Source organism: Tauraco erythrolophus, chromosome 22 (assembly GCF_009769465.1).
Source record: "Tauraco erythrolophus isolate bTauEry1 chromosome 22, bTauEry1.pri, whole genome shotgun sequence".
In the NCBI taxonomy this organism is placed as follows: Eukaryota; Metazoa; Chordata; class Aves; order Musophagiformes; family Musophagidae; genus Tauraco; species Tauraco erythrolophus.
The window spans coordinates 9,517,849-9,538,986 of NC_141486.1; the positions used below are offsets into that span (position 1 = coordinate 9,517,849).

At 44.7% G+C, this 21,138-nt stretch overlaps 1 protein-coding gene across 3 annotated transcripts; it reads left to right on the forward strand.

Moving 5' to 3' along the window:
- The first annotated feature begins 56 nt into the window (after window positions 1–56).
- On the forward strand, window positions 57–18,752 carry SNAPC4 (small nuclear RNA activating complex polypeptide 4). 3 transcript variants are annotated; one of them, XM_086625039.1, is made up of 23 exons: window positions 57–87; window positions 1,277–1,317; window positions 2,369–2,527; window positions 3,083–3,208; window positions 4,300–4,378; window positions 4,899–4,980; window positions 5,632–5,736; window positions 6,319–6,391; window positions 6,673–6,837; window positions 7,034–7,181; window positions 8,192–8,298; window positions 8,578–8,672; window positions 9,404–9,498; window positions 10,027–10,112; window positions 10,802–11,194; window positions 12,229–12,318; window positions 12,539–12,788; window positions 12,898–12,968; window positions 13,294–13,392; window positions 13,629–13,656; window positions 14,310–16,423; window positions 17,665–17,795; window positions 18,718–18,752. In XM_086625039.1, exons 2-22 carry the CDS (start codon window positions 1,315–1,317, stop codon window positions 17,782–17,784), a joined length of 4,488 nt encoding a protein of 1,495 aa, XP_086481165.1. In that variant the 5' UTR covers window positions 57–87; window positions 1,277–1,314; the 3' UTR covers window positions 17,785–17,795; window positions 18,718–18,752. The 3 variants fall into 3 exon arrangements, 2 of the variants coding, with proteins under 2 accessions (XP_086481165.1, XP_086481164.1); XR_015222784.1 differs by lacking the exon at window positions 57–87 and adding an exon at window positions 486–666 and having other exon boundaries at window positions 17,665–17,863; window positions 18,718–18,744; XM_086625038.1 differs by lacking the exon at window positions 57–87 and adding an exon at window positions 486–666.
- The last annotated feature ends 2,386 nt before the right edge of the window (window positions 18,753–21,138 follow it).

A 21,138-nucleotide genomic window follows, 5' to 3' on the forward strand; every position in this document is an offset into this window, starting at 1 on the left:
GCCTTCCTGCTGGACTGGGACCACAGCCGCTCCTCCCCGGGATTTGACCGGGACCCCCCGGGAACCCGGCTCTTGGCTCGGACTCAGGTGCCTCCCAGGGTGTTCCTTGCCACGGAGGGAAGAGAGCTTGTGGGGGGATTGGTGCGGCGCGGCGAGGCCCCGAGGCTGCGGGGCCGGTTCGTCACGCTCGTCCCGGGCGCGGTGTGACGGGTTCTGCGGCGCCATTAAAGGCGGCGGCGGCGCAGCCGGTGTGCGGTCTCTGCGGCACCGGGCGGAGGGGAGCGGGGACCCGGGAGCGCCCTCCGCCTGCCACGTGCGCCAAGCCCCGCCCAGCCGCGGCAGCGGCGGTGTGCCCGATTGGCTGGGCGGCGTCACGTGCGGAGCGCTCAGCTGACCGCGATGCCCAGCAGTCATTGGTCGGGGGGAGAGGGGCGGGGCCTGCGGCGAGGCCGCGCGGCGCAGGCGGGGGAGGCCGCAGCGCCGCCATGTCCCGCGGGCCGGGCCCGGCCGGCGGCCCCCGCCTCCCCGGCGGGGCGCCTGCCGCGGCCCTGGACCTGAACGCGGAGCGGGAGAAGATCCGGCGGGAGATCGAGGAGTTGGAGCGGAGCCTGGAGCCCGGCGGGGCCGCGGTTGGGGTGGCCGTCTCCGACTGCAGCCTCAGCTCCGGTACGGGCGCGGCGGGGCGCGGGCTCGCCCGGCCGCTCTCCGGCCGCTCCTTACGCAGCGTGCCTGCGCCTCCTGAAATTAATTTCTCAGAGCGAAGAGGGGGCGGTAGTAGTTTGGGTGTTTATACCTCTGGCGGCTGCCCCAGGCGCTTCATCCGCCCGTGCTTCGATCGTGCAAGGCTGAACAGCGCCTGTCAGAGCGCTGCCGGCACAGCGGGTGCCAAAAAAATACTGCTGGAGACTGGAAGGGCTGCCGGGTGCTCACAGAGGTTGTGGGTTTTACTGGATTGGGATGTTCACTTGGCTGCGTGCCCTGGAGCCTTTATTTTGCCATGATGCGTGGGACCAAGATGCAGCGTGATTATTGCTGCAGTTACCAGAATTTGCTCCTTTTTCCTTCTCTAGAACAAAAAAGTGCACACATAGAGTGTGACTGAACATCAGTCTTCCTTGACAATATTGGCGGTACCTGAAAACTCTAATGGTCATGTCTGAGATGCTGCCTGGTGCTTCATTCTGTGCGCTTGAATTGAAAAGTCTTTAATTTTGAAACTTGCTTTTTTTTTTTATCCCACCGCAATCAGCATTTTTGTATTTTTGTTGTCTGACAGATGATGGTGAAGATGACGACTCAGATTCTCATGCTGAAATGGTAACTGTTTCCTCTTTAAGCATGTCTTTCCATCTGTTCATTGCAGGGAGCTGGAGGAAGGGGAATGTCACTCTGTTCTGGGGAAGTCTAGGCAGCTGGCTTGACTCTGTAGCTTGGGAAGGGTCAGTAATAGACCTGGAGGTTTGGTTATTCCTGCCCAGGACTCTGTTATTCACGTGTAATAGAGAGACTTCGTGTGAAAGCAAACTACAGGGGTCAGAGGCCTCACTGCTCTGATACTTACTGGTCTCTGTCATTGAAACACATGAGCTGCTGGGGGGGTTGCAGTGCAATTGCACATGAGGAAGAAATCATCAGCGTGTGAGCAAGAAATCTTTTACTGCTTTGTGCCTGAAGCTTACTGGATTTGTACATGAGGGAAAAATTACTTCTAAGACTTTTTACAAATCTGTTTACTTTTGGTGTTAATAAACGTAGTATTTTCTCAGACTTCATATAAAAACATTTATCAAAGAAATATCTTGACACGTGTACTGCACAGAAAAGGAGAAGCTGATTTGTGAAGACAAATCTGTGGTGCAGGTTGGATCTAGGTGCAGAGCACTGTCATGGAACAGCCCTGCTTTGTGTCTGAAGCACGTGGTACTAATCCATGCACTGAAAGAATTGCTCTAGTGGAAGCACAAGTGATGTGGAGATTTGAAGGGGTGGTTCTGGAGCACAGATTTAGCAGGTGAGAGAGCTCCAGTGTGAAGCACTGCTGTTCTGCAGTTTACTGAAAGTTCTGGAGTCGGTGGCAGGAGACCAGGCAAGGTTGGCAAGGTTTGGAGTCAGGCTTTGTTCAAATAGCAACAGGCTGAACTGATGAACAGGGCGAGGGGAGCCAGGCAGGGCTGGTAACTGCCTCTGGGCAGTTCTGAACAGCTTCCGGGGAGGGACAAACAGCCACGTGCCTCCACATCTTTTGAGGATCAGTTTTATGAGGTAATAGAAGTGTTGAATTACAATTGTTACACACCTGCTTTTAAAGCAAGCATTTTTCTCTCTTTTTTTTTTTCGCCCTCCTCTAAAATGCGTCATTCATTTCAAGGAAATGGAAAGAGAAGATGACAGTAGCGATGATGATATCGAAAGTAGTCTGCCACAGGATCCAGAAACATGCCTGCAGATGAACCATGTGTACCAGGAAGTTATCCAGGAAAAAATTGAGGAGGTCGAGCTTCTCATTGCACAGAACAAAGAACAGCAGGTGAGCAGAACAGGCGTAAAGTGTTCATTCCTGTGCTTTTCTGGTTGCCATTGGCCATCTTCCCCTGCCCATCAAGCCCAGTAAAGCTTTCCAGGACATTCCTAATCCATCACAGGTACCAGTGGTATCAGCTGCAACAGTCATAGTCCCTTATTCATATGCTGGTGCAGTGCTCAGCTTGCATGGCCAGGGGCCAGGTTTGCTTTCTTCAAAAGTGTTTCTTCAAAACACTGTCATGGGACTGGCCTTTTGAGTGGCTTATTTGGCTGATGTTTCCATGCTTTCTTATCACCCAAAAGGCTACCACTAGGGTACTTTATATCTCATCTTTCAGCTTGTGTGGCAAGTTGATTTTTTTTATTTTTAAATGCTCTGCAGTGTACTATACAAACTTAGGCAGTTCCAAATCCTGTCTTTAACACATACACTGATTTACATTCTGGTGCTGCGAATCTGAACCCTGCATGGGAGGTTTGAGGTGATACAGCCACTGCTCTCTGAAATTAGGAATTTGAAGGAAATGCTGATATTGTTTAACTAATTCTTGTATTGCAGAAGGAAATCATGTGCGAGCTTCGTGGTCCAAAAATAGCAAAGGCAGGAGATGGTAGAAGTCTACCAGCAAATCTGTTTTTGGGTCATTTTATGAAACCATACTTTAAGGATAAAACAACAGGAATTGTAAGTAAACAGGTTGCATACTGATACGTCTTTCAATGATAGATTTAAATTGTAACTGTTAAAATTGTGTTGGTTTCCACTGTGTAACTGCAAGCTCAGTCTTGTGTTTGAAACCTCCTTTTTTTCTCCACTGTTACTTACTTATCCTCTTTTGGAAATGTTTGTTCAGCCCGTGTCTGGGTGTGATGTTTGAGAGTGGGTTCTGAGGAGTGGCGTTCCAGCCACGAGGCACTCGAACGTTCTTGGTTTCAACTTAACTGTGATTGTTTGTCTTCATCTCCACGATCCAGTTCCATTCTGTTGTTAAAAGCCCTCAATTGTCTTTGAGTTTTCTGAGGCAAATGTCACTACTTTTTTCATGTGTTTTTAATGGGTCACAAGCAAAACGAGATCTTGACTTTTTCTTGTAGCTAAGATGTCATAGAGTCATGGAATGGTTTGGGTTGGAAGAGACCTCAAAGATCATCCAGTTCCAACCCTCCTGCCATGGGCAGGGACACCTTCCACTACACCAGGTTGCCCAAAGCCTCATCCAACCTGGCCTTGAACACTTCCAGGGATGGGGCAGCCACAACTTCTCTGGGCAACCTGTTCCAGTGCCTCACCACCCTCTGAGTGAAAATTTTTTTTCTTATATTCAATCTAAATCTGCCCTCTTTGTCAACTGTCCATACATATATTGATATAATATTCAGGCAAAGACTTGTAATTTTTTTATTCAATGCTACCCAAGTCGTTAGTGCATCTTAAGTAGGTACAAACGTGTGTAACACGTGCCCCGTGTTCAAAATGCGTAACCAACTGTCAGCTAACACAAGCAGGCCTGGCTCTGAGCTGTGAATGTGCTGCGTAACCATGGACAAACTTACTTGCTTGAAGGATCTATTTGTATTTGTTTTCTTGTGTCTTCTGATGTATCTGTGAGCTGGTGCTAAGAAAGGCAACTTAACAGTTTGAATGCGACATCTTGCACAAGTTTGAGTTACCAGTTTTTTTTGGTAGCAATTCATGGTAGAGTTCTAAGAAGAAAGGTCAATTTTTCTGTATATCTTTACTCTTCCAGTGCCTCTAACCCTTCTACTCTTCATTAGGGCCCTCCATCCAATGAAGATGCCAAGGAAAAGGCAGCTCAGGGCATTAAATCCTTTGAACAACTGCTTTCAACAAAATGTAAGTAACTCTCTGTGCTGTTCAGCGTTCTATAAGAGCTATAAGAAATGTGTGTATCCATGTTGTCAGTTTGCAGTTAAATGTCAACACTTCTGATATTTCATACTTGACTCCACCAATAAAAACAGTTAAAACTAAATAAGATGCTCTATAAATTGTTTCAGTGAGTGATTAATGACTTCCCTCTTTCGTGTACGTTTGTTTTGATGCATCGACTCCTGTGAGCACTCCAAAACCAAGTGAGATAGTGTAAGGTTAGAACTCAGATGAGAGAAGTTCGAGGGACACTTACAGCTCCAGGTGGTTACGAACACCTGGGTGATGATCTTTAGCGAGGTCTCTTGGGAACTAAAGCTGAGCAAGAGGCTGCAATTTGCCCAGGTCAGACGTGACGTTAGTGATTTAAGTGGGGAACTCTTATTGAAGATCTGGGGGACACTTTAATGGGGCATTGAAAGCAGTTGCTCTCTCTTTGTCTTGGCACTAATGTCTGAGCACTCAATAACCTTCTTTGGTTTAGGGAAAAGCAGAGAGAAGACATTATTGCAGAAATCAGTAGTAAGCGACCGCTTGCAGCGCCTGCTTCAGCCAAAGTTACTGAAGTAAGTACTGTGCAAAAACGTTCCTTCTTCTGATGACAACATTATGTATAAAGGAAGGAGAGGATGCACGTGGACATTGCACCTTCCTTCAGCAAGTTCTTACGTTAACTGTTTGCGATTTGGTGAGGGTGCAAAACACAGCAGAGGTACTTTGACTGGCACTGTTGAGTGACAGCGTTTGGGTTGGGTTGTAAACTTTTTGATTGTTTTGTGGACATCTGGCTGGTGGAGATGTTTTGTTTGGTATAGTGGCGTTTCATAGCCATTGTTTCTTCCCATTGACACAGGAGTACAACTTAAAATACTCCACAGGGCTTGAGGCTGAAATTGTGATGTGTAGCGAGTCATAATGGTGGGTCCAGTGAGAGATTTCTGTGCCTTGCTGCAGCCATTGGTTCTCTCTGTAAATACCAAAGTGATGAATCTGAGACCTGTTCTGGGTCAGTGACTTGCATTGAGGGGGCAAAACTAGGACAATGAGTGTGCCATGTGGGAAGACCTAGAAGAACAACAGCTTTGTGTAATGTGGAAATAAACCTGAAGGAAAGAATGATACTGATGGGGAAACCCTCTCTGCCATATGTCTTCAGATGCCTTTGATCTCATTCCCATCTAGCCACCCTAAGTAATGATAAAAATGTCTTTGAACAGGATGAGTTATTGGAATCAGAAACTGGAAAAAGTCAAGACTGAAACAGAGAAACAGATCTTGGAAAAACAAATCAAAGAAGTGGAGCAAGAAATAGAGGCAATTAAGTGAGAAGTCTTTTTATGCTCTTGGTAAAAATCGAAAGTCTGTTCTTGGAGTTTACCTCTTAAAATTCCCCCCTTCTTTAAGTACTTCTAGATAGGACATTTGGAGAAAGCTTGATTTGTGTTGGCTTGCAAAAAATTACTGTTCAGTCTCTGTAGAGCTCTTATCTCAACAGTTCTTTACGAAGAGTTGTGTTTTAGGTCTTAATACAGAAATTTAGTATCTATACCCAATATAGAGGTGCTGTTTTACATAGTTCTTGATTTAGCAACAAGGAAGCAGAGGGCTCAGTAGTTCTGAGCTTTTGCTCATTAACATGTCTGGAGCAATATATTTTGATATCGAACTAATCGTTTCTCCTGCTAAACCAAATCATCTTGTAGGCAACTGTTGTTCAAGAAGCAGCATTGTTTTGGGCAAAGTTACTGTGTTAAAGAGCACGACGTTTTGAGAGAGTGTTCAGTTCTTGTGGAAATCAGTAACAGGAGGGAGGGGTAAGATGGAGCAAGATCAGGAAGACAAAGTGACAGTTTAATTAACCATTTAATGTGGTTTGTTCTTTCTCTTTCTACCTTCTATTTTAGCCAACTCCCAGAAAGTGAGTTATTAGGAAACAGATTCGATGAGCATGACTGGGAGAAAATTTCAAACATCAACGTAAGTTGGAAGATTAGCTGGTTTATTACTTCTGATGTCTGTGTCCCTTCTCTTGAGAATTACCTGACCTGGTCCAGTTTGCATCCATTGTTCCCATCATGCATTTCTTGAAGTTGACTGTTAGATGATCTCAGCTTGTTAAATTTGGTGATTTAATTCTGGAAAACTTAGCAATAAGACATATCCGGAATGCAAGATTTATTCCTCGTGTCGGTGTTCTGTCTGTCCAGGTGTTTCAGTCCCAGTTACAAGGCAAACCAGATTTTTGCTGTTTCTTTTAGTTTGATGGACAACGTAGTTCAGAAGAACTGAGGAAGTTTTGGCAAAATTGGGAGCATCCAAGCATCAACAAAAAGGAGTGGACCGAGGAGGAAATAGAGAGGCTAAAGAAGATAGCTGCTAAACACGATTATCTGGACTGGCAGACTATAGCCCAGGAGCTGGGGGTAAGTTAATTCTGACTTAATTGTGCCTCGTGCCAATTTTCAGAAAGCTACGTTAATGTTAATTCGTTGTTAATTAATGCTTTTCTGAGAAGCATTAAGGAGCAGTACCAAAAATGTTTGGTGCTTTACCCTTTCCCTCTTGCTTTTTGTCCTTGTAAATAACCAGTATCTGTGTATCTGTTGTCATTGTGTTAAGACAAACAGGACACCTTTCCAGTGCTTGCAGAAGTATCAAGTCTATAACAAAGATCTGAAAAGGAAAGAATGGACCAAAGGTGAAGATCAGATGCTTTTAGAGCTTGTTCAAGAGATGAGAGTAGGAAACCATATCCCATACAAGAAAAGTGAGTGACCTTCAAGTGAAAATGCCTTACATTCACCTGTAATATTTTTTTTTCATTCTCCCAGGCTTACGTCTGTTAGTTTCTACATACTAGAGCACCCATACTGCTGTGATTCAAGGAATTAATGAAGTTTTATTTCCTGTGAATGTTTCTACTTCCAGGATAGTCACAGTTCGGTTTTTTCACCTTACCTTCTAGCCTGCGATCTAGGAAAGGCACAACAGTGCTGTGGCTTATCTGAAACTGCAGATGTACTGATTTCTAAAAACCCCTCGGTGAGATGGATGAAAGAGGATGCTTGAGTTTTCCATCTCTTTTTTTTTCTTGATGAGAGCAGTGACATGTGCCTTTCCTGTACCTACCTGGATGTGTCATTATATCAGCAAGAACTTAGTGTCTCTTGGAACCTTTACCCTTCTTTGAAATTTGGTTGAAACTGGCTGAGAGTTATTAACAAGTGCTGATGGTTGTGTGAGCTTTGGTTTTTGTAGCAAAATCATCAGAGATCTTCCCTAGAAAGCCAGTGTTCATTAATGGCCAGCTGTTTTGGTGGTTTTAGGGCTGTTCCTCAGAAGCCTTTTCTAGGGAATCAGTACTGCTGCTCCTGTTCCTCAGAAGTGTGGGAGGCAGTATGGCTAGTGAGGAGTAAAACTGAGAATATTAGTCAAGTATGTGGGGTCCTAAATCCAAGCCTGAAATCCAACCTGGTGTCTTGAACCTGTCAGATATGTATTAGAGCTGAAAGCTTTCCTGGTTCTCTGTTGTTGCAAGACGGATTGTTGGGTCATGATGTGTCTAGTATGGGCAATGCCAGTATAAGCAGTAACACCTTGTGTATGCCATGCTCTTTCAGTTCTTGCTGTGTACCCTTGTTTAATTATTTAAGCTGAGATTAAAATGCTGTTTATGGTAATCCACTGCTTGAAAATACCACAGTAGAGTTACAATGTAAGTAAAGGAAGAAACATGGTTTGCAACAGACTTTTTAAAACGTACCTTTACATTTCTAGTTGCTTATTACATGGAAGGAAGGGATTCTGCTCAACTGATTTACCGATGGACAAAGAGCGTGGATCCCAGTTTGAAGAAAGGACCCTGGACACCAGAGGAAGATGCTGTAAGCTCTGGTCTCTGATGTTGCAGGGTGCAAAAAGTGGGGAGGCTGGACTGTCGAGGTGTTGCGTGGCTGTACACATCTGAGCTCTAACAGTGGCACAAAAGAGTGTAAAACATATCAAGGCGGGCAGTTCACAAGTCAAGAGGGCTTAGAAGCTCCTAAACACTTCTGTTCAGAGATTTACAGCACAACAGAAACAAATGCAGCTGCTTCTGGCTCAGGCTTATTAGGATTATCACTGATGAGAATCTCAGTTCTTGCTTTGTCTGATTGACACAGATGCTGCTGGCTGCAGTTAAGAAGTATGGAGAGCGTGACTGGTACAAAATTCGGACAGAAGTGCCGGGGAGGAGCGATGCTCAGTGCAGGGATCGGTAAGTGTGCTGAACGTAGCATCTGTGCTTCGAAGTTGATTACACAGAACCAAGATGCAACTTATTTTACAAATACGTTTGATTTGCTTAACCCAGTGCCACCTTAAGGGCTGCTTTGTAAAAGTGGTCGTGGTCTCGATACAGTCTCTAAGGTTGTCCCCACACAGCCCTGTGCCTGTTGTTACAGAAGTCAGAAAGTCAAAATTGAGTTTAACTGAGAGAACAGCGCGTTGGTGCCGTGGTGTGCTGCTCCCTCAGCGTACTTGCCTGCGGGTTAACAGGAGTTGGGAAGTGTGGTGGTCAAAGTAAAGCAAAGGGGATTCCAGTTAAACTGGAATGAGTACATGTAAGGAGGGAAGGTTGTCAGTCTGTGCACGTCATACACGTGTCTGTAGCTGTGAAAATGATGTAGTCAGTGGTTTCCAACAACGAGGTGCTGAGCAGTTCTCAGCCTTGGACCCAACTGCAGGAGACTCAGAGTACTGTATGTCCTAATTTCAGTGACCCATTTTACAGCTGCTTGTTGTAATTCTTAATCATGTGGCCCAACATTTTTGAGAACAGAGAGAATTGTAGCTGTGCTGTGTTAAGGGAGCAGGGATGGAAACCCTTAGAAAAAGGAAAGATCTGATAAGGAATGCTGGTTTTGTTCAGCCTCGGAGTGTGCAGTGATGATCGGAGCTGTACAAGCAGGATTGAATGTTCCTCACTTCAGTGTTTTCATTTTGAAGGTACTTAAAAGCACTGCACTGTGATGTAAAGAAAGGCAAGTGGAGTTTAGAGGAAGAGGAGCAGCTGATTGAACTGGTTCAAAAGCATGGCCTGGGTAAGTGTTTCTGTGGCTTCATCTTTAGAAGTGTAGAGAAGTGAGTATTATTAAGGAATTCATCATTGCAGGTTTTCTGCTCTTTTCTTTTAAGCCCTGCAGCTGATACTAGCACACTCTGCTCTGTACTGATGACTGCAACCTTCCTCATATTGTGTAGTCTGTTCCTGGAAATTCAGTTATTGAGGGACTGTGCAGTAAAGAGTTCTGTAGCTATAGAAGCTTCTGTAGAAGCTTTTCAGCATTCAGTATAAGCTTTCTTCTAACAGCTCTCTTGCTGCTGCAAGGGAGTGTGTAGTTCTGCCAGGGTTTTCCTTATCGGTTCATTTTCTAGTAGTTTCTAACTGCAGCTGAGTGTGTAGTAGTGTGAAGTCTGATCGAGGAGCACAGAGGGGTGTTAAGATTCTGAGATCCATTCATATGGTGACTGTAGGACATGTATGATGTGTGTAGAGTGTTCTCCAGTGAAAAGGCCTGGGGCTCAGCTTGTTGCATTAATGGGTGGGCTCTACTCTGCATCCTTTTTAGGTCGCTGGAGTAAAATAGCTTCCGAATTGCCACATCGGACTGGCTCCCAATGTCTGAGCAAGTGGAAACTCATGATTGGGTGTAAGGTATTGTACAAAATCCTGCTGTGTCACAGTCCTGTCTCTTCAATTCAGATTCTCTAAACTAAAAGTGAAATCCTGTGAAATCAGTACAAAAATTGACATTGATTTCACACAATCAACATTTTTGTCATGGATGTTCATGGTCTTAATTTGTTGATGTGTTAAAGCAGCCTTTGTTCTGAAAGTCTGAAGTTAATTTTCTGTATATTTCTATATTATCCAGAATTTTCTTTACTGCCTTGAAGTGTATGTAAGGATGGGACATAACTAGGTTTTCATGTATGTATTTCGGGAGTTGCCAGTTTTGGTACCAGGCACTCCAGAAATTCTGCCTGCTTAAGACCATGTTAAAAACAGTCGTTTCCATTGGCAAAGCGCCTGTCCTGGGGGAGGCTTCATGGAAACCCAGATGTGTTGAGATGGGGCACTTTACTCCCACATAGCTTGTCTCTATCTGTACCTTTTTCTTTGCATGCAAGAATCTAAACCGATGCAAATCTGTGTCCAAAGGCAATTGTCAGTTATACTGGGTTTGGCTAATCTTAGCAGAAGTGAAACAGAACGATCCATTTGGAAGTCACACCTTATGATACTGCCCCATGAAACCTTTTTTTAACTTACTGATTTGAGAGATTTACCAGTCAAGGGTGAACACTGACTATAACTCATCTGTGCTTTTTTTGACTGAGAAGAAAAGATCTAAGTCAACAAAACGCCGACACGTGCAAGAGAGTTCCAGCTCCTCAGAGAGTAGCAGTGAAGACATAGAACTGGACTTAGCAGACAGTTCAGAGGAGGAGACAACAAGCAAGGAGGAGTGTGCGCTTCCCAGCATTGATTTGTGGATACCAACACAGGCAAATACACCAGAGTCAAACAAAGGAAGATACCAAAGTCCATCCTTGTTCTCTCCTGTGAGGTTTGATGCAAAGACCAGTAGCAGTGAAGTTCCAAGTGCAACTTGTGATGGAGACAAGGACAGAGTTGCCAGTAAATCGTCAGAGTTGAACACCCTCCTGAGGGGCATTGCACGTCCGCATTCGACAGACATCATTGTGAAGAATCCAGTAGAAATAATGAACAAGGTGAATCCTGGGATTCTTAGTCTGTTCTTGATGGGATTGGAGCTTAGATCAGAAGCGACCAGGAAATGCAGTTATTCCAGTAAAGAGAGCATGTGATGAGTAGATGGTAAAATCTTTCTTATTCTTCTGTTGGCTGCTTCCTTACTACACCATTGGAGGGGGCTATTGGAAACTGAGCTCTAGAATTAAACAGAAATTTCCAGCACTGCCTCCCCATGCAGTACCTAGAAAATAGCTGTGTTCTTCCCTACCCATAGTGTCACAGAAACAAAACTGCTTTTGTGTCTTCATAAAGCAGAATTGTCCAGTGAATGGTAGCATCTCTCTATCCTGATGACTAGGGCATGCAGGCCTGAGGTTTGGAAGAATTAAGTTACTTGCACAGCTGTGTCTGATTCTGAGTTGGGTTTTCAGCCCTAATCAGGCACTGAAACAGTACAAACCCTCCTCCTAGCACGTTTTGGCAGAAAGATACTTCTCAGCAAAACACTAAATGTCTAAATTGCTGTTTTAAGTTCACATAATCAAAATTGTTCTGACTTTTGTGTTAAGGATTGCACGTGTGCCCTGGGCTGCATGGCCAATTGCACTGGTGGCAAGTTTCCTGAAGTGATCAGAAGCGATGTGTTCTGGGGGTAATGATGTGCAAGGGTTGCAGGTGCTTTAATTTGGACTACAGACACAGCATTATTTTACTAGTAGAAGTTTAGGGGAGAGTCAGTGGCTTTTCCAAACCTCTTCCTGTTCCTGCCCTTGTACTATTAAGCCAAAAAATGCAAAGAGAATCATCCAATAGGTTTTGACCCTCAGTGTAGGTTTTTGTAGATGCTTCACACAAAGGCTTTTACAAAATAGATGTTTGGTATTGTGGTAGTGCACAAGGACTAAAAGACAAGGTAAGTGTCTGCCCTTCAGGGCGGATTTCATGTGATAAGATACTTTCAACAGCAGGAATGTTGAAAACTTTTATATAGTCAGTGTAAGTAATTTTCTATGAGATACTTATTTTCCCTTTTTTATGCTTTTGTTTTAAGGCTTCCAGGTGTGGAAAGCAAGTGCTACGGGTTACTCTGGAGGATGTCAGAAGAGTATTAAGAAGTAACACATGCTTTCAGAGGAGACTTGTAAGTGTCTGTCTTGTCTGCTCTTGTGATGTGAGTGCTGCCAGGCTGTATTTAGTGGGAAATGTTTTTTGATAGAATCATATATCTTTTTGTACTATAGTTGCAAGAGGAAAAGCTCAGAATTTTTTTTCATAACTGCCCTGTAAGTAGTTTGTCTTGGGAGTAATTATGGCAGAACCTTCCTTATTGGAGCTCTAATTAAGTATTTGTTCATGCACAGCAATCAAAGATATTAAAACCTTCTGCCACCGTTTTAACACAAGTACCTGGAGGTCCAGGTAGTACCTCTGCTGGCCAGAAGCTTCAGGGGCTGCAGAACATCACGGAGAAAACTTATCGTCAAGAGAGAGAGCGTTTGAGAAGAATGAACCTTGACAGAAAGCTTCTAATGGCAGTGACACCTTGGGTGGGCAATGTGCTGCTGCCTTGCACCTTCCAAACTGGGAAGATGGCCTTTCATCAGACAAAAGGTAGTGGTGACTCGTCAGGGATAGTACTCTCCTACTTTTTGTACCTGCTTTCTGGCATCTTGTAAGTGAAAGCCCAGCTGATTGTGATGTTGGACTTTTTTTTTTCTAGCTGATTATATTCAAGAGAAGATTAAGTCGGTCAGTCTTCTGAGCACTCCTCTGTTCACACTTTTCATTCAGGTAGGTCTTAGTGTCTTAGTAGCATTATCTGCTTTCAAACAGTGGTAGTATTTATCTCTGTATCTGATGCTTAAATAAATAGTTGATCTTTGTTCCTTAAATTAATCATCTAATTTCTAGACTAATCTGACCTCATGGCTTGCATGTGATGTTTCTTAAATAAATCCTGCATCCAAAATCAAATACCCTTAGGATATTTTCTGTAAGTGTAAAACTGTCCCCAGAATCTTGCATGTGAAGCCTCTCCCATCCATCTCGTTTTTTTGCTGGCTCTACCAAAAATTTTTGTTCTCAATCAAATTTTAATGAAATTCTCATCTTGCAGCTCTTTCAGATTGATACCAAAGGCTGCATGAAGATCATTCGTGAGAGAAGGCTAAGACAGTCAGAGCTTCTTAAGGCTGATGCAAGAAGGCCTCAGCAGGTATTGCACATGGTCTGTTTCTAAGCTTTTCCCATGGAAATCTTGACTAAAGTGGAGATTTTTCATTGTGTGTGGCCAGTAGTGCTGTTTATGTGTGCATGTTACCAGTTTGGTTTGGTTCAGAAGCGTAATCAAACATATGGCACGTTGGCAGACGTGGGTTTGAGTCACATCTCTGCTGTTTTAATGGTCTTTGGATATGCCAGAAGTATAATTTAATATAATTTTTTTGGCAGGCTTCCCAAAATATGGAGACTTCTTCAGGTACTTACCAGAACGTTTATTTTTATGGTGTGCAAGAACTTTCATTTAATTCATCACCGTTACGTTAATGACCAATTCAACTGAAGGAGAACTTTTGGAACAAAACTACATTGCCATGCTCGTTTTTGTTAGCGCTTGGATTTTCAGTTATTGGCTAAATATGTTACCCTTTGGTAAGGACTTGAAAAAACGCTGAACTGCTGAGAGACCAGTGGCACTGGGCCACCAGTTCTGTAGGCTGTCGCTGTTACGCTTTTCTCCAGCCAGGTGCTGGCTGTAGGCTGTGGTGAGCGTGCTGGCACTGACCAGAACCTCAGTTGGTTGTCATCCTAGCTGGCGAGAAGTGCTTGTGCAGTGCTCACCAGTACAGTTCCTTGTGTGTGGTGTTAAGGTGCATTCCTGGCCCATATGTGGTTTCTGGGGAAAATTACATCGTTACTGAACAAGTGGTAAGCTTGCTGCATCAGTTATCTGAGGGATGTCAGGATGGGACTCAATTAGATGAAGACTACAGTGTTGTAGGAACACTGACAAACAGGAATTTTGCTACTTCCTGTGCAGGGTACTTGATGCTTAATAGCTAAGAAACGGCTTTTGAAAATACTGTTCAGTCTTTAATTTTTTTTTTTAATTTTATTTCCCCTCCTTTATAGTTAACTCATCACAGTCTTGTCCTCAAAGGAACTCCCAAAGGGGCATACCAAGGAGCGCTGTCAGGAGACCTGCTGCCTTGAAAGCAAGGGAGGCTGCTGCTGCTGTTTCTGAGAGCGGCACTCCGGCCACGCAGGCAGCTCTTCCAGCCCAAGCGCAAAGGCAGAAGCCTAAAACTGTCTCAGAATTACTGAGAGAGAAGCGGCTGAGAGAATCCCAGGCTAAGGCAGCTATGCAGGGGACAGTGTTTGTTGCCCCACAGATGCTGGTTTCGGGGCCTCTGATAATCCAGCACCCACCACAGCAAGTCATTCCTCCCGTGCAAGCAGGGAGCGAACCTGCAGCAACTGGTTGCACAAATAGCCAAGTACGGTGTGCACCAGCACCATTGCCAGCGTTTACTTCTGTTGCAGGTCCACCTTCCACCACTGTTATGCTTGAAAACCATTCCTCATCAGTGCCAGAAACTGGGCAAAGCCCTGGTTCCTCGCAAGGGACAGAACTACAATCCAATAAGGAACTAAAAGAGCAAGCTTTGGAAAGTAGCCCTGAAGGAGGGGTTTTTCCAGGCATGAATCCAGCTGCAGCAGAGAAGGTCCCAAATCAGGGAAGGTGCAATAGTCAGGTCCTAGCTGGTAGCTCAGCTTCAGTAGTGTTGCAAAACCAAGCTTTTGTGCCACATCAAATTACAGTGGTGCCTGTTGGCATGGAGTCTGGCACAAGCAAATTGTCTCTTTCCACACCAGTTACCTGTGAGCTGAATAGTAGTGGACCACAACAGAGCCCAGTCAATCTATTGCCTGCTCTTGTAACTCCACAAACTGGTTCACGTTTGATTCCCAACAGCGTACTGCCTTTCACGTGGGTTGTCACACCACAGGCTTTGCTCCCCACCACTGTACAAACTCTGCTGGATGTTCCCCAAGGACTGCCAGCTGCTGCTGGGATAAATCCATGTCAGACAACTGTGACTTCCAACAGCAATGTCTCTGATTTGGGAGTGCCTGCCGTACCAGCTGGAGCAAGTACGCCTCACCCTACCAGTGCAGAGACAAAAGCACCAAGTGCCCAGCTGGCAGAAGGGGGGGTACCTTTGGAAAAGCCAGCTAACCATTCCACAGTTCTCTTACCTGTGACCTCAGCGAGTCCTGGATGCACCACATCCAGTGTTTCCTCTGCAACACCTGCGTGTTCAGACAGCTTCTCCAAGGCTTCTGACTCCTCTGCAGCTCGGACCACTGTTCCAGCTGATGCACCAACCGTGCATGCTGTCCTGCTGCCCCAAACACAGCTCCCTGCAAGCACTCAAGGGTCTGATTCCAAATGTGTATCGAGTCTCACTGACTTGGGAAAGAGCCATAACTCTGTTACAACAAATGGATCATCTTCCAGTCCAAGCATCATCACAAAAGGGATTGTGCTCCAGCCAGGAGATTCAGTTCCTCATAACAGTGTCCCAAGGAACACCAATTGCTTTGCTGCACGAGCATTGAAAAATAGACCCATTGCCTCCAAACCCCTGACCATGCAGCCTGCTGACAGCCCACCCCAGCCAACCACTTCCAGTGCAGAAAAGAATCTGCTTGACTTCAGCCTGATTTCCCTTGAAGATGAGGGGCTGGTGAAGGAGTGGCTGAATGGGAAACAAGGCGTCCAGGTGCCATCACTGCAGACCAGATTGCCTTATTTGCCACCTTTTCTGTGCAACTTAAAAACCCTCTCGAAGCTGCTTCTGCAGAAAGCAGCTCTAGAAGAGCAAGCGGCGTGTCTTCTGCCTTCTGATGCCAGTCGAGATGAGGGCACTGGGACTGATTTGGACGCTATCAGAGAACTGGTGCAGCAGAAGCTTGGTGATAACCCTGCTTACCTCCTACTAAAAGCCAGATTCCTAGCAGCCTTTACACTCCCGGCTGTACTAGCAACTCTGCCTCCTCCCAAAGTGACAACAACTCTGTCAGCCAGCAGGAAGCAATATGAAGAGAGTGATGAAGAGGAGTGGCAGAGTGAGAAGGAAGTGTCTGAGGAAGAGAGTTGTGGGAATGAATTAACAGGTGTACAGTTGGATGAGGCAGCTGGTGATGAGCCTGGAGACAAGGGTGCTGATTTACTAAATCAGGTAAAACAGAGGTGCCAGGGACTAAAAGCAGAAAGCTACTGCCATCTCATTATTACTCCCACTGGAGTTCAGAGTGAAACTTCCCCTGTTCTTAAGCACAGCAGAGATTTGGTCCTTTTGAATAAGCCTAGTTTTGGAGCTGATAAAAGAAAAAGCTCTCTAGCTTAGCTAGGAGCCCTTACTCCTCACGAGGGTAAAGGCTTGTGTCTTACGTAGCACGTTCAACTTGACATGGTGGTTTCTAGAAGGGGGTACCAAAGCTTCCCTTCCTCTTAGAGTGTATAATCTGCTGCACTGACTCCTGTATTTTTGAAATCAGGCCCTTGTTTTTCATTGTATGTGTCCTTTAAACCCCAGAAATATCAGAGGAATTGTGTGTGTTTGCTCCTATTGCCATTCGAGGTCTTGGTCTTACAGAGCATGCCAGGAAGCTGTGTAGCTCGAACTTGCATTTCAATTCATTGTGGCTCCAAAATAAACACATAAACCAGTAATGAAGATAAATAAACAAGGTAAATGGCTGTTTCTACAGGCAGAGGGCAAAGCTGCCTAAAAATCAGAGCTTTCCCATAGTAAAAGCCATAGTAAAAGTCTTTCTATTCTGGATCTGACTTTTGAGTCTGGGTCAAGTTCAGTGTAGTTTGAACTGTGAGCAGTTAGTCCAAAAGTCACTAGCAATTCTTCGCTGCCCTATAGCCTTACTGCCAACCTCTGTCCTGTGTCATCTTCTGCCAGACTCCTTCCTACTCCTTTTATTAAGCCAAGTTGCTTTCCTGGTGCTTTTCAGTGAAAAGTTTGTGGTAGGGGCATGTTTTATGAGAAATCAAAAGTTTGTGTTGACCTGTGTTGTCTGGGGCACTGTCTGGCTCCAGCAGTGAAAGCTGTGGCAGGCTTGTGGCATCACTTGTGGCAGGCACACAGTCTCTCTAACAAATGGTTATGCCCAGGCAGAGACTACAGCAGGAATGCCCTAGTTTGGTAGTGGTAGCAGAAGCGTATCCTGCAGGAAGAAATGCCACTGTTGGCTGAAACTTTCACTGTGAAAACTTGGTGTTTGGGATGTTTTGTGCTTGCTGTGACATTGGCAAGAGAATGTTGTCCCCTGCTTAATTTTGAAGGTCAATGGAAGATTATTTTGGAAATGTTGCTGAGCTGTGTAAAATAAAAAGACAGCCAAAGGGGTTCTTCTGTGGTTATGCCAGCTCTCATGGTGGTGAGAGTCTCTTCTGCTTGTGTTGCAGGGCGTGGGAGCTGAGGAGATGGCTGCACAACCTGTTTTGGACTCCTGCGCTGATATGGCTGATGGCAGTGCTCCTCAAGTCAGGAGAAGTGCCCGAGTCAGGAAAAGGAGGAGAGTGTGAGAAGGAAACGTGTTAGTAGCTCTTCTGTGGATCTTGTATTTCTCGCTTGAGAAGAGAACCTGAAACACGTTCGTCTGTCGTACAGCTTAGACAATGAATCACGACCCTGAGAAGGGACTGAAATTATCTCAACTTTTGTTCCCTTAGGACACAGAGTTCTACAACCACCCGTTAATCATAGGCTAATACTGTCAGGGGAAAAGAAAGTTGATACCTGCATGATAAAATTATATACAAAAGTCATGAAGTTCAAACATTTGGCAGCCTTTTAGCCCATGCTGCTGCCTGCTGGTATTATCCCAAGTTGGTAGCACTCTACAGGCTTGGCTGCTGAAGTGAGACTAGTAGAGGGTCATAACTGGTGGGACAGGAAAGCCTGAGCAGCTGCTGCTGCAGAGAGAGTTTGTGTGTGAGTGCTAAACACTTGCAGCAGAAGCCGAAGTAAATTCTTGCTGCAGGTTCCAGCAGGCTGGTGATAATTTGTCCCTGCTCGGGGCTATCTGGCAGTCCTCTAGATCCTGGGCAGTGGTGGCAGCTCTTTGTGCAGTTTGCCCTCTGTAGCCTGGCTGGTGAGTCTTGAAGAGGAGAATAGTATTAAAAGCTGTTGGCTACCTGTTGGAAGTGGGTACTTCACTGGAGTTTGTCTTTACCACTTCATCTTTGAACAGCTTTGTGACGAGTTTTTTCCCCTGTAGGGCTTCATTTCTCTACATGTATAACAGGACAGTCTCTATAGGGTGCAAGTGTGGGATGTCTTAGTGTCTACAGAGGCTTTTGGTGACATAGACCGAATGAACATGAGCAGTGTTGGATTCACATGGTTGTCAGATGAGTCTGGGTTGTTTCTTGAAAGTTGGTTTTAGAAACTCCAAAAAGGGCAGCTTCCCTATAAAAATGCTGTGACTAATAGGAGTTGTTTGTGCTTTGTTACAGGAGTTACTTGAATGAGGTCTCCCTTCCTGCATGGCAGTAGGAGATAATAACTCTTGCACTGTTCACTTTTAACACTTCCAACAAACTGACTAAATGGACCTGGGGAAAAGAGGAAAAAGGCTGGACTGGTTTCCCATCGCCTAACAAAGTCTGCATCTTTAGAGAAGTTGCAAAAAATGAAACAAAATGGCTGGATCACAATCTTTCAGGCATAGACCAGTTCTGTTCTCTTCCAAACTGGCACCTGCCTTAGATGCCGGAGGCGGGGAGATTGCTGGAGATCTGGGAAACCAGCAATAGTGGTTATTTATTTCCTTTTTGTGTTAGGCCCTATTTATGTGAATGCTTATCCATGTTCAGAATATGTTCCCTAGTGCTGTGACAGTGGTTTTGCTTGATAGCTGACTGACTGAATAGTGCTGAATAAGCAGCAGATCAATTTTGTATCAAAATGAGTCTTGAGTATTTGTTGAAATACAGATGTTTTATTTTTCTCACTTAAAAATTACTGATGTGTTCTGTGTGGGTTTTTTCTAGTAAATAGTGCTTTTAATAATGTGTGTATGAGTGTGATTGCTAATGAGAAAAATGAAGTTTGCAAGCTGCACGAAACCCAGGGAGAATGTGGAAAATGAATATGCATGTGGCTGAAACTGCAGGATTCAATTAGGCTTGGATTCTTTCTTGATTCTTCCACAGCCTGCCTCATACAAACATTAGCAAATCACTTAACAAAAACTTGTTTCCTCGTTCATAAACCAGCAATTTCTTTCTTACAGAGAGGTGCAAAGCTAGCTGAGTCAAAGCTGAGCAAATCTAGTGGGAAAGTGCTGCAGAAAGCTCCGTACTCCTGCACTGGCTCAGCTTCCTGCCAACGTAGCAAGGAGCTTAGAGCGCTATGAGTTGCAACTCTTCTGTGAGGGCCCTTTAGGCAGAGCTTGGGTCAGGGGGAAAGTGGGTGCCAATGTTGCTGTAACTGGGTGTCAAGATGTTAGATATTTGATTTTGGAATGATTTTGAAATGGCTTTCCTCTTTCAGTGTACTCTACTTTCCATAAGCCATTATAGGTAACATTTTTCCCAGCAATTCAGATGTGGTAGAAGCTCTGCCATACACTTCTGTGCACTGTCCACCACAGGACTGTTACTGTGAGGCACTGGTCCTAAATGTGATCTGTGCTCTGAATGATTGTTGTCCTTTGCAAATGTTGTTCAAGAGATGCCCTTGTAATCTTACTGCTTGTAGAAAAACTTCATGTAACTACAAAAAGCAGCTGTCTCTCTTCTTTTTCAGGATTAAACTGATCTGTTACTATAGGACAAAACCTCCTGAGGCTAGATTGGTCAATTAACAGACATTCTGATTACCTTCAGCAAGGGCATAGCTAATAGAGGTACTGTATCTTTTTTTTTTTTTAGTGTAAAGCTAATTTAATGCCTAACAAGAAGCACAGGCTTAAAGAATCTCTGAGCATCTCTGCCCCACTCCTAATGATAACATGGAGAATCTCTCCAGAAACTTAGAAAGCAGAACAAAGAGTAGAGTGGGAAGCTAATGGGAAAATGTGTCATGCTGCCATGGTATCAGAGCATGAAATGTTCTTGAGACTTCTTTAAAACAGACTGTTAGTGAGTTCTTGTTGCAGCTGCAGCTCCAGGACCGTGGGAAGGAGGGGAGGCAAAGGTACGATGTTGATGCTTAACATCATCACAATGCTGCTTGCTGTGCTGCTCCTTTAATTACTGTTAGAGCCACAGCCTGTAATTTGGGAATCGTGGGTTATGTTCCTTGCATTGCCAAGACTTGAATCCCTTTCCCTCAAAATACTGAGTTGTCATAATTATGCTTGAAGCTTAAGGACATCCAAAATTAGAGGCATCATTATAGAAATCATCCTTTCCAGCTGAACTCTAAACCAAGAGCTGCCACCTGCCTTCCTGTGTAAAGATGTTGACAGCTGAAAGGCCAGTTGAAGAGCCTCTTTCTTCTAACTCTGTAGCTTGTTTTGTCCCCCCCAAATCAGCTGGGCAGACCTATGCCTGTGACCTTCGCTCTTTTCAGTCTTTCTGACCACTTCACAAAGAAACTTTCTGGACCCTAGCTGGTACTTCAGCAGTACAGATTGGAAAATAAAGCCAGAATGGGTCTAAAATCACTGCATATGTAATGCTGCCGACTCGCAACGCGACAAGCGTTTTTCTCCTCCCCCATAACCCATTCTGGCTTCTCTTTTTCTTTCTTTTTCCTTCCCTTTCCTGTCTCAGAGTGTAGCTGAGTAGTTTCCCCTTTTCTCTCTTCTCAAACCAGTTTTGCTCCAGGAATGATCTTTGCTCTAGCCAGAGTATAAAGGGAGGCTGCATGCAAGCCAGGTTTGCTCGGAGACAGGACACAGGCGAGTGTTGCTAGACCAGGAAAGGAAA

Bases quoted from the DNA above. Each gene is read 5' to 3' on its own strand.
- SNAPC4 (XM_086625038.1), top strand. From the start codon at position 486: ATGTCCCGCGGGCCGGGCCCGGCCGGCGGCCCCCGCCTCCCCGGCGGG. The intron at 1,318-2,368 runs GTAACTGTTTCC...ATTCATTTCAAG, and splicing joins CAGATTCTCATGCTGAAATG to GAAATGGAAAGAGAAGATGA. The intron at 8,299-8,577 runs GTAAGCTCTGGT...TGATTGACACAG, and splicing joins GGACACCAGAGGAAGATGCT to ATGCTGCTGGCTGCAGTTAA.